The sequence below is a fragment of the Hippoglossus stenolepis genome, chromosome 12 (genome assembly GCF_022539355.2).
Source record: "Hippoglossus stenolepis isolate QCI-W04-F060 chromosome 12, HSTE1.2, whole genome shotgun sequence".
Taxonomy (NCBI): Eukaryota; Metazoa; Chordata; class Actinopteri; order Pleuronectiformes; family Pleuronectidae; genus Hippoglossus; species Hippoglossus stenolepis.
In genome coordinates this window covers 16320320-16335272 of record NC_061494.1, presented here as the reverse complement: position 1 = coordinate 16335272, position 14953 = coordinate 16320320, and the positions used below count along the sequence as shown (strand labels likewise).

The 14953-nt window shown below is 40.6% G+C and overlaps 1 protein-coding gene across 1 annotated transcript in view; it reads left to right on the top strand.

Annotated features, from left to right (window-relative positions):
• Nucleotides 1-14953, top strand: part of LOC118119516 (VPS10 domain-containing receptor SorCS1) — a 47478-nt gene that overhangs the window by 18695 nt on the left and 13830 nt on the right. Inside the window, exons 5-19 of the mRNA XM_035173598.2 lie at nucleotides 524-597; nucleotides 4859-4923; nucleotides 5432-5550; nucleotides 5876-5965; nucleotides 6784-6963; nucleotides 8943-9089; nucleotides 10243-10345; nucleotides 10642-10718; nucleotides 11193-11284; nucleotides 11443-11550; nucleotides 11783-11900; nucleotides 12033-12166; nucleotides 13279-13392; nucleotides 13702-13873; nucleotides 14129-14315. Coding sequence (XP_035029489.1) covers nucleotides 524-597; nucleotides 4859-4923; nucleotides 5432-5550; nucleotides 5876-5965; nucleotides 6784-6963; nucleotides 8943-9089; nucleotides 10243-10345; nucleotides 10642-10718; nucleotides 11193-11284; nucleotides 11443-11550; nucleotides 11783-11900; nucleotides 12033-12166; nucleotides 13279-13392; nucleotides 13702-13873; nucleotides 14129-14315 — 1780 coding nt within the window. The remainder of the gene's footprint in view (nucleotides 1-523; nucleotides 598-4858; nucleotides 4924-5431; nucleotides 5551-5875; nucleotides 5966-6783; nucleotides 6964-8942; nucleotides 9090-10242; nucleotides 10346-10641; nucleotides 10719-11192; nucleotides 11285-11442; nucleotides 11551-11782; nucleotides 11901-12032; nucleotides 12167-13278; nucleotides 13393-13701; nucleotides 13874-14128; nucleotides 14316-14953) is intronic.

The following is a 14953-nucleotide window of genomic DNA, read 5'->3' as shown; positions in this document are numbered from 1 at the left end:
GTCTTTGTAAAGCGAAATTCCATCAGGGTGTTTGTTTTTCCCCACTTTTGTCACTTAGAGAATGAAATGAATCTCTGCTTGGTTTCATTTTACATGTATCGATTGTCTGCCATGTCTTTTTGAAGGACCAAGCTCTTAGATGAGTGAAAATGATGTTGCTTATCCTTGCAAAGCTCCGAGCTTAAGAAGCCTGCTCCTCCATCATTATAGCAAGATGACAGGCCTTGTGAATGTTTCATACCAGGACCCTGATCTTTGCTATTTTTAATTTGATTTTTTACTCTAGAAACATGGCTTCAGAGCATCTTTGTATTATTTATAGGAGCTGATGCATTTTCACAATGTGCTCCGCAGTGTAATATTCAGAAGAACATTAACACATTGATGCCACACAACCTTGACAGCTCCTTGATAATGAAAGTTGCACATGAATCTGGAAATAGTTCTAGTCGGATGATTTGACTCTGAGAATTATTCTTCATGCTGTATCTCATTTGGTTAATGCATTCCTCTCATTTTTCAGCTCTACGTCTCTGTTGAGTTTGGCAGAAAGTGGCAGCTCGTGCACGACGGCGTCGTCCCCAACAGATTCTACTGGTGAGATCGACGAGCATTAGTAGCATGTTTTTCTTTCAGGGAGTAAAATGCAGGAATATTTTCATATGCTGTAGATATAAGAATAATGGACAGTAGGCAAAAGACAGAAAATTACACTTATTATTACAGTCACTAGTCTAAGAAATATTCAGACTCAAACTTAGATAAAAGTACCATTACACCAAAAATATGTAATTACAACTAAAGGACAAGTATATAAAAGTACTATCAGCAGAAACGTTCCAAAATGAAAGTTTCACTTTCCCTCTTTGACTTTATCAAAGCTGACATTATTCAATAGTTAATATTAATGCATCAATACATAAAGATCATTTTACTGTTGAAGCTGCGATGGAGCTGGTTTTTAATGCCTTTTCCTGTGGATCTCTGAAGGGTCGAGTCCCTCTGAGGCTCTCGAGATAAATCTGAGGGATCATGAGATGATTAATGAGGAAAAATCAACGCCCTGAAACTCAATTTAGTATTTATAGTGATTTAAATGAAATAATCTGAGAGGATCAGAGGGGAAATGCTTACATCTTAAACACATGAGGTGTTAATGATCAGGTAAATATCAGACGTTTATGAAAAGTAATTAAAATCTTGATTTGAAAAGTAAAAAGCACCGACTATCTGCCTCGAATCTGTACTTTAATACACGATACTTGTGAATGTCCTCAGCTGCTTTCCACCACTCATTACAGTAAAAGTAAAATTTGAGTAAATGAGATATTACACATTTAATGGAATCGCTTTTATCACTGAATTTCATCCAGGCCAGTTTATGTGGAGGCAGAGGTCATACTGATAAATCAATAGTTATATTCACACTCATGCAAGAGTAGAGGTAAGTTAGATCCTAAGTCAGGTTTACATCTCATGCAGCCGCTCTCGCTTTGTGCAGCCGTCTTTAAAGGTGGTGAGATCGACGTAAGAGGTCACAGTCAGGGGTTAAACACCGCTCGCGTCCATTAACCACAATGGACGATGGAAGCGCTGGTTATAATCACACTTCCGATTATAATCACCCTTCAACTCTGCGTTTCTGAAGATGTCACAACGTTTAAAATGTGCCTGTCAGTGGGCTGATGGGAGCCTGATGGGTTCTATTGACCACCTGACAAAGAAATTATCGCTGATGACACAGAGAATAGAGATAATTGAAGCTCTCTGAAAAACTTCGATAATCAACACTGCACTTCCCTCTCAGGTACAAGATGTTCGAAGGAAAAATCAAAAGACAGACCGAAATAGAGATTCCTACAGTTAACGTCTCCTTTAATAACAATAATGCTCTAAGTTTTCGAATTCTGATTAATACTGGAATTCACTGAGAGCAGTCATGCTCATGGACTTTTGTGGAGATAGTTTTGTTTGAACACCAGATTGTATCTCAAATCAAATCATATTCAAACATTATCCATCAGTTTCTCAATTAATCTGCATCATATCTGCTGTATATTAGGCTCAGAATCAGGACTGATGATGTAGCACAGAGCGTCTGGGTGTCTCTGAGCATTTTAGCTTTATTAGCATTTGGGATTACGGCCCAGGATAAATCCTTAATTTATAATGTTTTTTATAGTTTCTGGCTGCAAAATCCTTTCCACACTCTTATCAATAGAATTAATAATAAAACTGACCCGTGGATTAATCGTGGAGGTTGGAGTGACCTACAGTGCAGATATATAGGTGGTTTTAAAGTGGTCGGGGAAATAAAATGTTGATAATATTAGTTGGTATAAAAATCACTTGAGTATAGAGGCGATGACTGAAATGATACTCGACACAACACGAGTACAGACAAACTATCTGTTGTTTAATGAAGCAGATATTTTTAACCTCGGAGGAACGTTTGACACCAATTTCTTGTCGAGGTTGAGGCGTGATCACGCTCCAGTGATGGCTAATTAATTTCCCCTGATTTGTACAGAAAAAAAACCAGAATCTGGATTTAAAAAGTGTGCAGGAAATAAACCGGCAGCAACAAATATCAGTGAGTCTATAATCATGTGTGTGCTTAGGTTGTGAGGTAAATAATTTACTGTGTCGTGACGCACGTGCAAGTTTTTCCAGCGCACGTTGACTCATAAGGCGTCAAAAATACAGTTTGTAAGACAAGAGCATAAATTCTTATATTCTAATACTGCAGAACAATGACAATAAAGAACTGCTGTCCCACGCTCTGCAAATAAAACCTGCCACAATAAAAACTCAAGGTTTTTATAATCACCACGGAGCAGAACTCATCAGAAATGCACAAAATTATAGCCCATAAATCACAGTGTAATGAGCAATAAAGAGCCACATGTATTTCATGCTTAATCTCACAGAAATCACACAACAAACTCCAGTGTCTGTAGCTAATGGGAACGAACCCGAGCTGCACTGTGCACACACACAGACCTCTGCCTCTCTTTTCACTTAAAACTTGGCTGTGATTTAGTTCTGTGCCCGGGCATTAACAGCCTTCTCGTATCAGGGAACGCTTCTCACAGAGCCACGATTACACAGCAGGCTCTTTAAAATAAAATATAAATTGAAAATATAAAAAATATAAAACTAGATTTCTTCTTTAAAGATCTTCAGGCGAGCTGCTGTTCCCCAGTGAGACACACTGTACATTCTGAACATCTACAGTATCTTTAATATCAATATATACTTCTGAACACTATTCATCATTTGTGTCAATATGCACGGGAAGGACAGCGGCGTGTATGAGACTTCTTTGGCATCCCTGGAATTGAAGAGTTCATTGAAGACGATCAATCAAAGAATTTTTGCTGATGTTTTAAATATGTTAAACTTCTCTTTTGTCCTCCAGGAAATAAGTCAACCAGAACAGGTTAGGCACAAAAAATAAAAATAAAAAAAGAGATTCACTATCAGAGATCCACTATGAGAGAATTACTTTTATTGCTCATCTCATCTAAAGAAAATCTGACAAACGTGATTTACAAACAGAACGTGCCCCCTCCCTCCCCTCGCTCGGCACACGCAGACCTATGTGTTAGTTATGGAGGGGGTCACTGTAACATTGCAGGGGGTTTATTTAAGAGCAAGGGGCTGCTGCTCGCTGATAGAATTGGATGAAGTGTTTGACAGAAAGTCCATTAAAAGAGATGGAGCTTTGAGGCAATTACAGAGTGCTGAGGGAAGCAGGACTTTTATATTACGGTTCAGACGTGGTATGGAAAATGGGGAGAAACCCATCTTGTGTCACAACAGCCGCGGTTAATATAACAAGTGGTCAGTGCTGTCGCTCCGCACTTAACAAGGATCATGAGGAATCTCTGTCTAGAGTGAATGAAACTGCAAAGTGCACCTCAGCCATAAAGAGCAGCGCGGGTCAAACGCCTGTTAGGCCACAAGGTTGTTGTACTATTGCTCCACAGAGAACAGTAAAGATCACAGCTCACAGTGTTCAACTGCAAATTAAACATTTTAATCAGACCAGTGATATCGCGTCGTCGATAACAGAAATGGTTACTTTCAGCTGTGAGCAGTTTTTATTCAGTTTGATTTAGTTTTGATTATAATTATTCAAACATCATCACTATGTCAAAATGAACCTTGAGTCAGCAGCAGATAGTTGTGGAAGATTTTTGCCTCAGTGCCTTGTTAAGCTTTATGTTTGTGATAATAGCCAGAAAGTTCAAATTACAAATCTCTGTAAAGAAGTCAATGAGATAAAAAAAAAGAAAATACAGGATATTTATGCCTTTTTATATCTTATACTTATATATATATATGTACTCATGTAGTTTAGATTGAATGGTTCCTTATTATTTGATGCTATAATAAGCAATTACATTACTTTTCATTGCACCATATTGTAATTGGAGCAACTGTGTTATTTCTTTGAAGTGTGATGTAATTCTTTCCCTTTGTAAACACTGATTCTGAACCTGCGTCAGCTGAGGTAACCTTCTTCTTGAGGTGGAACGGTTTGTCGAAGTCTTAAAAGAATAACTTAATGATTCATAAAGGGGAAAAAACTAACATTTACCAGGGCAAAAAAAGTAGAAAGAGAGAAAAGTGTTTGGATGAAAGATTCACACTTCACAAGTAGAGCTCATGTTTTAAACAGGCCTCAAGCAAACAAACAGGATTCCCTCATTTCTACGGGGTCGCAAGGTAAAAAGTTGGGGAACCACTGATCTGAATGTAGGTGAAGAATGTTAGTGATGTGATTATCACTAGAGCTTTGTGTTGAAGTAGAAATCTAATGTTCCACATATGATTTGTCCTGATGTTACAGGTCCCGACTGGGTTTAGATAAAGAGCAAGGAATGATTCACCTGGAGATCAGTGTCACCGATGGACGTGAGTATTAATATAATGTCAGAAGCAAAAGAATCACATCATTATCTCTTGTTTAAATGAGACATCACATAAAATGACATGTTTTTCTTCCTCTAACATTTGCTGTAATTAAAAAACAGCTCCGAGGCTCCAGCTTCTTTTGTTGTCCCAACTGAAACCACCTCCCTCCTCTGAACCGGCTGAGTGGAGACTCTTCAAACGATTAAACTAATTCATTTTTCAAGAGCCGGGCTATGACTTGGCTCTTTTCTCGGCCACGACGCAGAGAGAGAGAGAGGGAGGGGGGGCACTTCCATAAGGCCCCGTGTGTTAATGCCCTGTCCCTGGGGAGGCTGCCTCATTTGGCTGACACTAACACACTGGGGCAGCTCTCTCCACTCTCCCTCTACGAGTGAGAATACAGATCGGCCTGCAAAGTTGTGCCTCTGTGGGTCATGTAATACCATCAGGTGGTTTGTGTTTTTCCCTCTGTTGTATTTTTAGCACTCATATTCTTGCTTATCCGCAGGGTCACAGTACATAACTTGCAAACTTCAGAATTGCTCTGACGGAAACAAGGGCAAGCCTTTCCCTGGATTTATCATCCCCGATTCCCTGGTGGTTCAGGACGAATACGTTTTCATCCAGGTGGGTTTTTTATTGCGAAGGTTTGGCTTCATTAAAAGACAATTAAAAGCTGCACCGCCGCTTTCACTTGCGTCCTAATGTACGGTCGTTTCATTAACTAAAAGACGCCATTATCCTGGGAAACGATGGCGTGAAACCGAAATTGCGTTGTTGTGTGTTATACTGAAGCTCTACTTTGCCTTAATGCACAATATCCTAATTACCACGAGCTCGGAGTTTTAATAGTGGTTTAAATTGTTTGATACATGCTGTTAGCAATCAGTGTACACAGTCAAGCTTAGGAATATTCACCTCCAATGCAAATCGCTGTGTGCTGCTTTTCCAGGTGCCGATAGGGGGCCAGTCTGTCCATTACGTGTCCTACAAGAGAAATTCCTTCTACCCGATGAAGCTTCCTAAGTACACGCGGCCAAAGGTGAGGATGCTGCAACACGATGGTGCTTCTGGTCAGATGAGCACATGCAGAGCAACAAGCAGCTTGTACTTGTCCCTTGGGGCTGTTTTGTGTTGTCATGAAGACTTATTGTGGGTTGATCTTTTCCAGCGATTTTAAGTGTTGTTCCCACGCAGTCGTAATGTTTGCTGACAAAACCGTTAAATAGTTTGCACCACATTAATATCCGTCAGAAAATTGATTCGGCTTTGCATAATTATATCTTCAGATCTCGTGTTTATTTAAGAGATCTTAGTTTTTAATCAGTTGCCCTCCCGTCTGCATCAACAGATATTTACTTCAAAAATATAAATCTGGAGTTGCACAGACGGTGTTCCCCCCGGAAGTCTTACGGACGCTTTTTGAAGCAGAAACGTCCATTTGCATTTGCACAAAACAGTGTTCTGCCCCAATTTCCATTTACTAAAGGCACAGCGGGCGGCTTGCTGGTTCGAGTGGAAATTTAGTGCCCAAAGTGTTGTTTCAATCAATCTATCCATCCAACCATCCAACCGTGCACTGTCAAAATTCTGTTAAAAGGGACACACACACCCCCCACATGTCTCGCCTCACTCTGGAGAAGGTATTCAGGGTAATTAAATGAAGCATGTCCTCCTTTTCGGAGTGCGGCGTGAAACCAGATCTAATTGCTGCTGATCCCAAATGATGTCAAGAAAGTGATGAATCGCTACACTACCGTGCACATTCACCCTTTGTGTTGAGAGAACTCCCTTTAAATCAGTTCTTGTAAAAGCTGCTTTGTTCGGCGACATCCACTCACGAGTCTCGTATATATTCAGGACCTGCAGATAATCAGCACGGACGATAACCAGGTGGTGGCAGCGATTCAGGACTGGCACCAGAACGACTCCTACAACCTGTACATGTCCGAGTCCCGGGACCTGTCCTTCACCCTGATGCTGGAGAGCGTTGTGAGCAGCGGAGGGCCCGAGGGCAACATCATGATAGACCTGTATGAGGTAGGCAGCGGCAGTGCTGTCAGGGTGATGCTGTCGTCTGTTTGCATGTTTCCAGCTTATTCAGGCATGTCGAGCGGGACCAGGCTCAAACCCCATGGCCGGGCTTTGTGTGCTGCAGTAGCTGAAAGGACAACGTGTCCTTTTCAATTAACTAATTTGTGCAATAAACTAGTGCAAAACATGCAGGTTATTTTTTCTGTCAAACAGGATCGTTCACTTTTCTGTGTTTTTAATTCCTCATGTCTGCATATTCTGCATGCTCCAAAGATGCAAATACTCAATAGATTCAATTTATTTTACATTTGCTGAGTCATGAAATCAATTAAAAGTTTAATTGTTTGACAGAAAATCAATTTGCAACTTTATAATACTATAGTTTATCAAGCAAAATCAACAAATGTTCATCAACAAAAACTAGAATGGCACTCAGTTTTGGCGAAAATACCTCTGGCAAGATCCAACAGTTCCTTTCATGAAAATATATTTAAATTCACTCGACACAGATTTTTATTGAGAACTGCACCAATATTCATCCATAAATTTAATTCCCCTAAATGTGTCAGATTTGTTTTCATCAAGATCCATGAATTAACAAAATCAACAAAAATGTTAAAAAAGGTCTTGCAAAGTTCAAGAAAGTGAAAAAAAAAAAAAAACCTGGATCTGCCCCCTGATCCAGATCCGGCACAAAAACTTAATGAGTTCCTCTCTTACCCAAACAGCTTCCTTACACCAAGTTTTGTTTGCGTAATAAAAAAACGGAGTTATCCTGCTAAATAACAAAAAAAAAAACAACAGATGAAACATAACATCGTTGGTGGAGGTAAATATTTGAAAGATTTGTGTCTTAATCTTAATCCCTCAATCTATACATCTGTACACGTCTGCCTAGTCTGTCCAGGGTGGATTGAGACTATCCCATCATGTCTTGGTCATACTGCTAATCTGGAATCATACAGAGAATAACATGCAAACAAAAAGGTTTCAGTGTGTATCTAAGAGCAACATCCTGCTTTGAGCGCTTCCTTGGGCAATAAAACAGACTTTGGCTTTGGCAACTAAAATACCAAGAGACTGCTTAAAAACTTTCTGTATTCAGACATCTTTAATGTCCTCAATATAACTGAACAGATGTTGATACACTGCATTTTATTCTACGCAATGTGAGTTTCTCTTTTATACTTTCTGGGTGTTTTTATTCCCTTTCTCATTTGACATTATTGTGGCATAAAGGTTTTAGTAAGTTCAGTCTTAATGCAGCTACGCACAAGTTCTGTAAAACCCTGGTGTCACTTAGAGCCCACAGTCACAATGCAGGCGAAATAGCAGCTTTAACTTGTGCCCTGAACGCGTCGCATCCATGCTGACAGATGTACTGTGAGGCTGCTGCGGCTGCCCATGAACGCATCACTCTGGATTATCCTCATCTGCAGCCAGCAGTAAAAGCACCACACTGTTTCCAACATGCACACCTCAGACAGTCGTCAGCGGGGGTTACTCACACCGCTCAGTGACCTCCACACACACAGACACACACACACACACACACACACACACACACACACACACACACACACACACACACACACACACACACTCTGAACGCCCAGACCTGCAGTGTTAAGCTGCAGTGAGCGACCCGTAGAAAATATGAAACGGCCATTTTCCCCTTCATAAAGACTCTGCGCTCTGCAAACGAGAAAGAAATGTGAACTCCAGCTTCTTCCGACAGTCTCCGTCTCTGTGAGCGGAAACACAAAGAAGGAGAAATATCTCAGGGCTGCGCCATATGTTGTTTTGATTCTACACAGTCCTACAGATGGTCCAAAATAGTGCTCCCTGTCAAAAAAAACTCACTTTCCGACTTCTCTTCCTCGCAGAACCAGGCCTTCAGCTTTACTTAAGTTTGAATAATTTAAGGTGAATTTTTTTGGGGGTATTATTTCTCCTCCTACCCTTCTGCGTCTCATGTTTCGCAGGTTGCCGGGATTAAAGGGGTGTTCCTGTCAAATAAAGTTGTTGAGAACCAAGTGAAAACTTATATCTCATACAACAAGGGAAGAGACTGGCACCTTCTTCAGGCTCCGACAACCGATCTCCAGGGAAACAAGGTCTATTGTGAGCAGGTAAGTGGGCCACTGACGAGAGAGAGATTTGGCTGTTTGGATAACTGTCATGTGCTGAGAAAAGATACGGCACCGAGTCCTGTCACAGCGCGGTCAGACGCCAAATCATCACATTTCATGAAGAGACACTTTAAATAGGTTGATGTACCTTGGCAGTAATGGAGTATGTGAAGCTTTAGTGGACCCCATGGAGACTAGCTGCTACAATGCTGGAGCTAATGGGGATCCTGTGTTAAAAAAAAATACATAAAACAAACTGGTTTTAGATTCATATTGATTATAAGATTAACAATGTATCTATTATTTCTATTATTAGTAGTAGCATGTCCTATTTTATCAATATATATTGTACTATGCTACATTGCATAATATACTGTATCATAACTACTGGGAGGATTTGAGTGCCTTGGTAGATGAGGTCAGAATGGCAGTTATGTGACAGGACTGATAATCTTTAAATTAACATTGTTTCCATCATGTAAGTTATTTTTAATTTCAAAGGTTAAAGGATTTAAAGGTTTGTTACATGACATTAAACAAAGCTTCACATTATCTAATAGTCACCAGAGGAATTACTAATGGACATGGTGTAGAAAGGAGCACAAACTATTGATAGTAAACCATAAATAATAAGAGGAGTGAATTTAATTACATGAAATATAAATAATCTTATACACAGGAGATTCTGAGCTTCCCCAACTGGCCTGTAAACTACTGTGAACACACTCATACGGTGCTATTCCTCCCATTGCATCTGCTCAGTCTGATGATAAATATAATAATAATGACTAGAGTCTTTGATTTTTATATATCAAAGAAGAATCATCCTAAAGCAGATGGATTCTATGGAGACGTTAATATGTTTACAATAGTTTACTGCCATTGTTTTCTACGTTCAACTTCCTGTTAAAGATTTTGTTTCCCTTCGAGTTTCACATTTCCTTTATATAAATGAATGTACATTTGAAGTTTATGTATGGCGCCTGATTACCCTCAGCTTTTTTTTAACAGAATAACAAACCTATCCTCAAAGCTTCATAATGAATTCAGGGCAGTTTTGTATGACTCATATCGTATGTGAACCATGTCTCGATCAGATTTTTCATTCTCACTTTCTCACCGCAGCAGACTAATCTGCTCTTGTGTTCCTCAGCCGTTCTGTTCGTTACACCTGCACCTTCATGTGTCGGAGAATCCTTACACCTCAGGAAACATCGTCAGCAAAGACTCCGCTCCAGGAATCATAATAGCATCAGGTGAGGAGATTACTTGATTTGCACATCCACGCTGTTGTTATGGTCTCGGCCTTAATGCCACGCCTCGATCAGATCCCTCAGCTCCCCAACCCCCCCCCCTCCCCCAGTCAGATCTCTTCTTTAGTTCTGACCTTCTCAGCCGACCGCAGCTCTGAAAAAGAAATGAAATCCGTCTGCACATCTGTTCCATGTTACTTCAAAGGATAAATCCTGTTGTCTTGTCTGAGCAAATACTTGTTTTCTGTGTGTGTGTGTGTGGAATAGTGACGATTCAAACTACTGCTTTTCTGCGTCAGGTGTCGTTGGACCTGAGCTGACCAACACTAACGTCAGTATTTTCATCACATCTGATGCTGGAAACACCTGGAGAGAGGTACATTGCACAATATCATGCGTTTCTGCACAGCTACAGAGTGTGATCAGGTTTTCTATGAAAGGATCCATGCTACAAACCACAAAAATATATGTTGCTTTATGAAGCATACAAAAGGAACACAAGGAATCTGACTTAGTATTTATTGCCACCTTTCAGTTCATGTTGCCACAGTCACAGTTGCAAAGAATTAAAGAATTGAGGTTTGACACCCGGTGCATCTCTGATGTGCAGCACAAATAAACCAGAAGGAGAAACACATTTTTGCCACCGGCTCAACACTCAGGAATTCAACAAAGAGAGGAACACTCGCTTGATGTTTTTTTTATCTATTCTCACGACTGAGACTCTTGTGTAAAGACGAGTTGTGGTTTCATGCTTTAATGTCTAGGTATAAGTCTGCATGTTCCTCGTGTCGTAGACTTGACTATTTCTCTGGTGAGTTGATGTGAGGCTGGTCGCTCGTGTCTGCAGGTTTTCCAGGAAGAGTACAGTGTGTTTTTCCTGAATCAAGGAGGATCTCTGGTGGCCATCCGACACACACCTCTGCCAATTAGACACATTTGGTAAGGCCCTCCGAGGAGGCACCGCATCTTTTTTAGCGCCTGCACTCAATCTTCAAAACAAGAAGCGAGACTGCCTTCCTGCTGAGGCTTTCTCGTGCTGAATTCAGCTCTATTTGTGGCGAGTCTGACTGTGATTCAACCGTTGCTCTGTCCCTCAGGCTGAGTTTTGATGAGGGCAGAAACTGGGACAAATATAGCTTCACCTCCTCTCCGCTCTACGTTGACGGGGTGCTGGGGGAGCCTGGAGAGGACACCCTCATAATGACGTAAGTAAATGACAGAGCCATAGAGCTCATGTGGTTCTACTTAGTTAATTACTGCAGTGGTAATTATATATTACTCTGATGAAGACTTAGAAGTGTACATGAATATTCTTGAATTAGTCTGATCTTGGTTTGAAAGGGTTTCATTTGCTTTCTTGTGAGAAAAAAGGAGTTTCACAACCTTTTCTTCTCAAATCTTCCACAAACACATGACCATTTTTTCTTGTTTGTGCAGAATATTTGGACATTTCAGTCATCGGTCCGAGTGGCAACTTGTCAAAATTGACTTCCGGTCCATTTTTCAACACCGATGCACATCTGAGGATTATCTGACGTGGCAGCTGCACAGTGAGGTAAGAGGGTCTCGCTGCTACTTGACTGCTGAACATCCACTCATTGATTAAACTCAAGTGAATTTCCTTTATACAGTCGTACAATAAAAGAAAAGAATCTCTGAAATGTTTATGATGCATTATTCATCACAGGGGGAAGTGTGCATCATGGGAATGAAGAGAATCCTCCAAAAACTTAAAACAAACGTTCGATGTGTCAAGGCCAGAGATCAGTATATTTCCCAGATGTCAGAGTCTTGCCCGTGCACAGAGGCGGACTTTGAGTGGTGAGTTCCCTGCTCTGCAGCTCCTCCTTTCACTTCATTAAATCCAATGCACAACACTTTATCAATCTCCAGAGGCAGAGTCTGTGAAGCAAACCTAAGGCACAACAAGACGAGTTGTTTGAAGAATGTTTTATAATTCACCACGTGTTATTCTGATTCCTGTTAGATTGTTGGCGCTGAGGAAGGAAGTTTGTCACAACCACATCTCCAATAACAGTCTTAGCTTATTTTGTAACATAAGATTTCTGGTTTAATCAATGTCACAGTTTTTCATCACAAGTGTGTGTGTGTGTGTGTGTGTGTTTACATACATATATAGCACATACAGTATTGCCATATTGTGTGTATATTTATATATATACCACAACATTGCAAATATGTCTAAAGTAATCAGAACAAATCATAAGACATAACTGAAAAAAACTAACATTTTTATCATTATCAATTTTTAACAACACAATTTGATAAAATAGTTCTGCTCATGGATCATATCAACACAATATGAATGTTGCTGATTTTATTTAATAATGTAATAATAATCAGTCACTGCTTTATGTTTATTCCTACATCACGTGCACCGGACTAGATTTACCTTAACAATAACACTGATGATTCGCTCTGTGCTCCTTTACGACGACCTCACGAAGTGTTGCCTCAAGTCAGGACTTCATGCTCGTCACTCCACTCTGTGTCATACTTTCTTTCATCTGTCTTTCAAGGTGCTAAATAATCAGCACTGGCTCTTCTATCACATGCTTAACACCACTTTATCACTAAAAGACTCATTAAACTTTTGCAACTCTGGCTCCTGAGACTGTTTCCCTGATCGCCATGAAAGAAATATGAGTGTTCCCTCTGACTTTGCCAAGGTGTAATTACAGTCAGTGTAAACACAAGCGATGCTTTTTTCTGCTTCAGAGGTTTGGTGCATAAACCATCAACTCTCGAATACTCCGGACAGCTCTGTTATGATTTCTCCAGCATTGGAACACCTCTGTTCAGTGTAAACATGCACTTAATGCGTGTGACTCAGGTAAAAGTTGATATTTTAAATAAATGATAACTAATCTTGATAACACCCTTGCGTATCTTTTTCTGTGTTTGTGACACAGTGACTATGGGTTTGAGAGGCAGTTTGATGGGAGCTGCTCTCCGGCTTTCTGGTTCGTTCCCTCAGCGACAGTGAGGGACTGCGTCACTGGGGACAGTTTCCTCAACACCACAGGGTACCTGACTCGTTTGTGCGCACACGGGCAGAGGGAGCCGTAAATGCCCTTGGTTACATTTAAGCTCAGCTCTCTTGAAAACCTGCTATTATGTCGGAACACTGTTGTTATTGCGCACCACACATAATCCATGCATGGTTGATAACCTTCAGAACAGATGAAAAATGACAAGCAGCCATGCATATTTTTTTTATACTTCAGAAAAAATGTTTTCCTGTTCGTGCACCTGCTATATGAATTGTTGTATGCATGACAGAAGTCTGTTTATTCACTCGTGTAATGTTCCTCTTTGTCTTTAACCAACTCCAGATATCGCAAGGCCTTGTCTAACAACTGCACCGAAGGAACTCTGCTGAAGTACAGCCCCAGGCGACAGAGGTGTCCCAGTAAGGCCCCCAGGGGCCTTCAGCTCTTCACCAGTGAGGGAACACTGGTTGCAACCCTGGGGAAGAATGTCACCTTCTTGGTCTTTTTGGAAGAGGTGCTTACTTCACTCAAAACAAGCAACAGTAGTGTGTATTACAGGGAACAGGGCAGCATGCCTTTGTGTCTGGTGTGTATGTGGCACAGTGACTGAAGCACCAGCATGTCAAATAAATATTCAGTTACATGATTTGCCACTTGACCTCATTCCTGAAGATATTATGGAAAATGCCCTCTGATGTGCATCAGCCAGGAAACTGACAGACAATTGGGGCCACAGTGTGAGTGACAGTATATTGTTTTCTTTGTGAAGGGTCTGGGCTCCACGACGAGTGTAACAGTGGACTTTGGAGATGGGACGGCCATATCCTACGTTAACATAAGCTCCATCGATGACGGCATCAAGCACATCTACAACAAAGTTGGCATCTATCACGTTTCTGCTACAGCGAGCAACACGCTGGGCTTTGACAGGGTGACACTCTACCTGCACATCTCCTGTGAGTCTCAATAAAAGCCTGTCAAAGATATAAAATGTATGACCAAATTATTTTGATGTGAAAATATGAAATGAGCTTTTTTTCCTCTCTAAAATTATCATCAGCATCATCACTATGAAACAGTTGCTCATCGTCTGCATATGTGCATTTAATCAACTGACGTGAGTGCGTATTTTCAGCCACATGAGAAGTTGATCTTGTCTGAAACAAACTATTTTTGTTAACATCAAAGGAAGAATACATTATAAGCTTTCGTCTTGATCCTTTATCACAGCTGATCAGAGACTGTGAGATGCAGAAGCCTCAAAATAGGTCAAAAATACTTCAACTTTTCTGCCCTTGGAAAAAAAAAAATGATAGGAAACAGGGCGAATGTGCTCATGACTCCTCTGGAACTTCAAATGGGCTCATTAAAGAGAGACTCCATTCGAGTTCTCCATCCAAAGCTTTGAGTGTCACTCACTCACAATGCGTAGGCATGAAAGACGCCTGTTTGTTGTTTCCTCATTGACAGAGAAGAGCGGCGTTTGTCAGTTTGAATTCACCTCATTATAATGGAATCCAATGGTGACACTTTTATGGCAGCAAAAAGCATCAAACTATCCACAGGCACTTGTCAAACAACAACTTCTCCACCA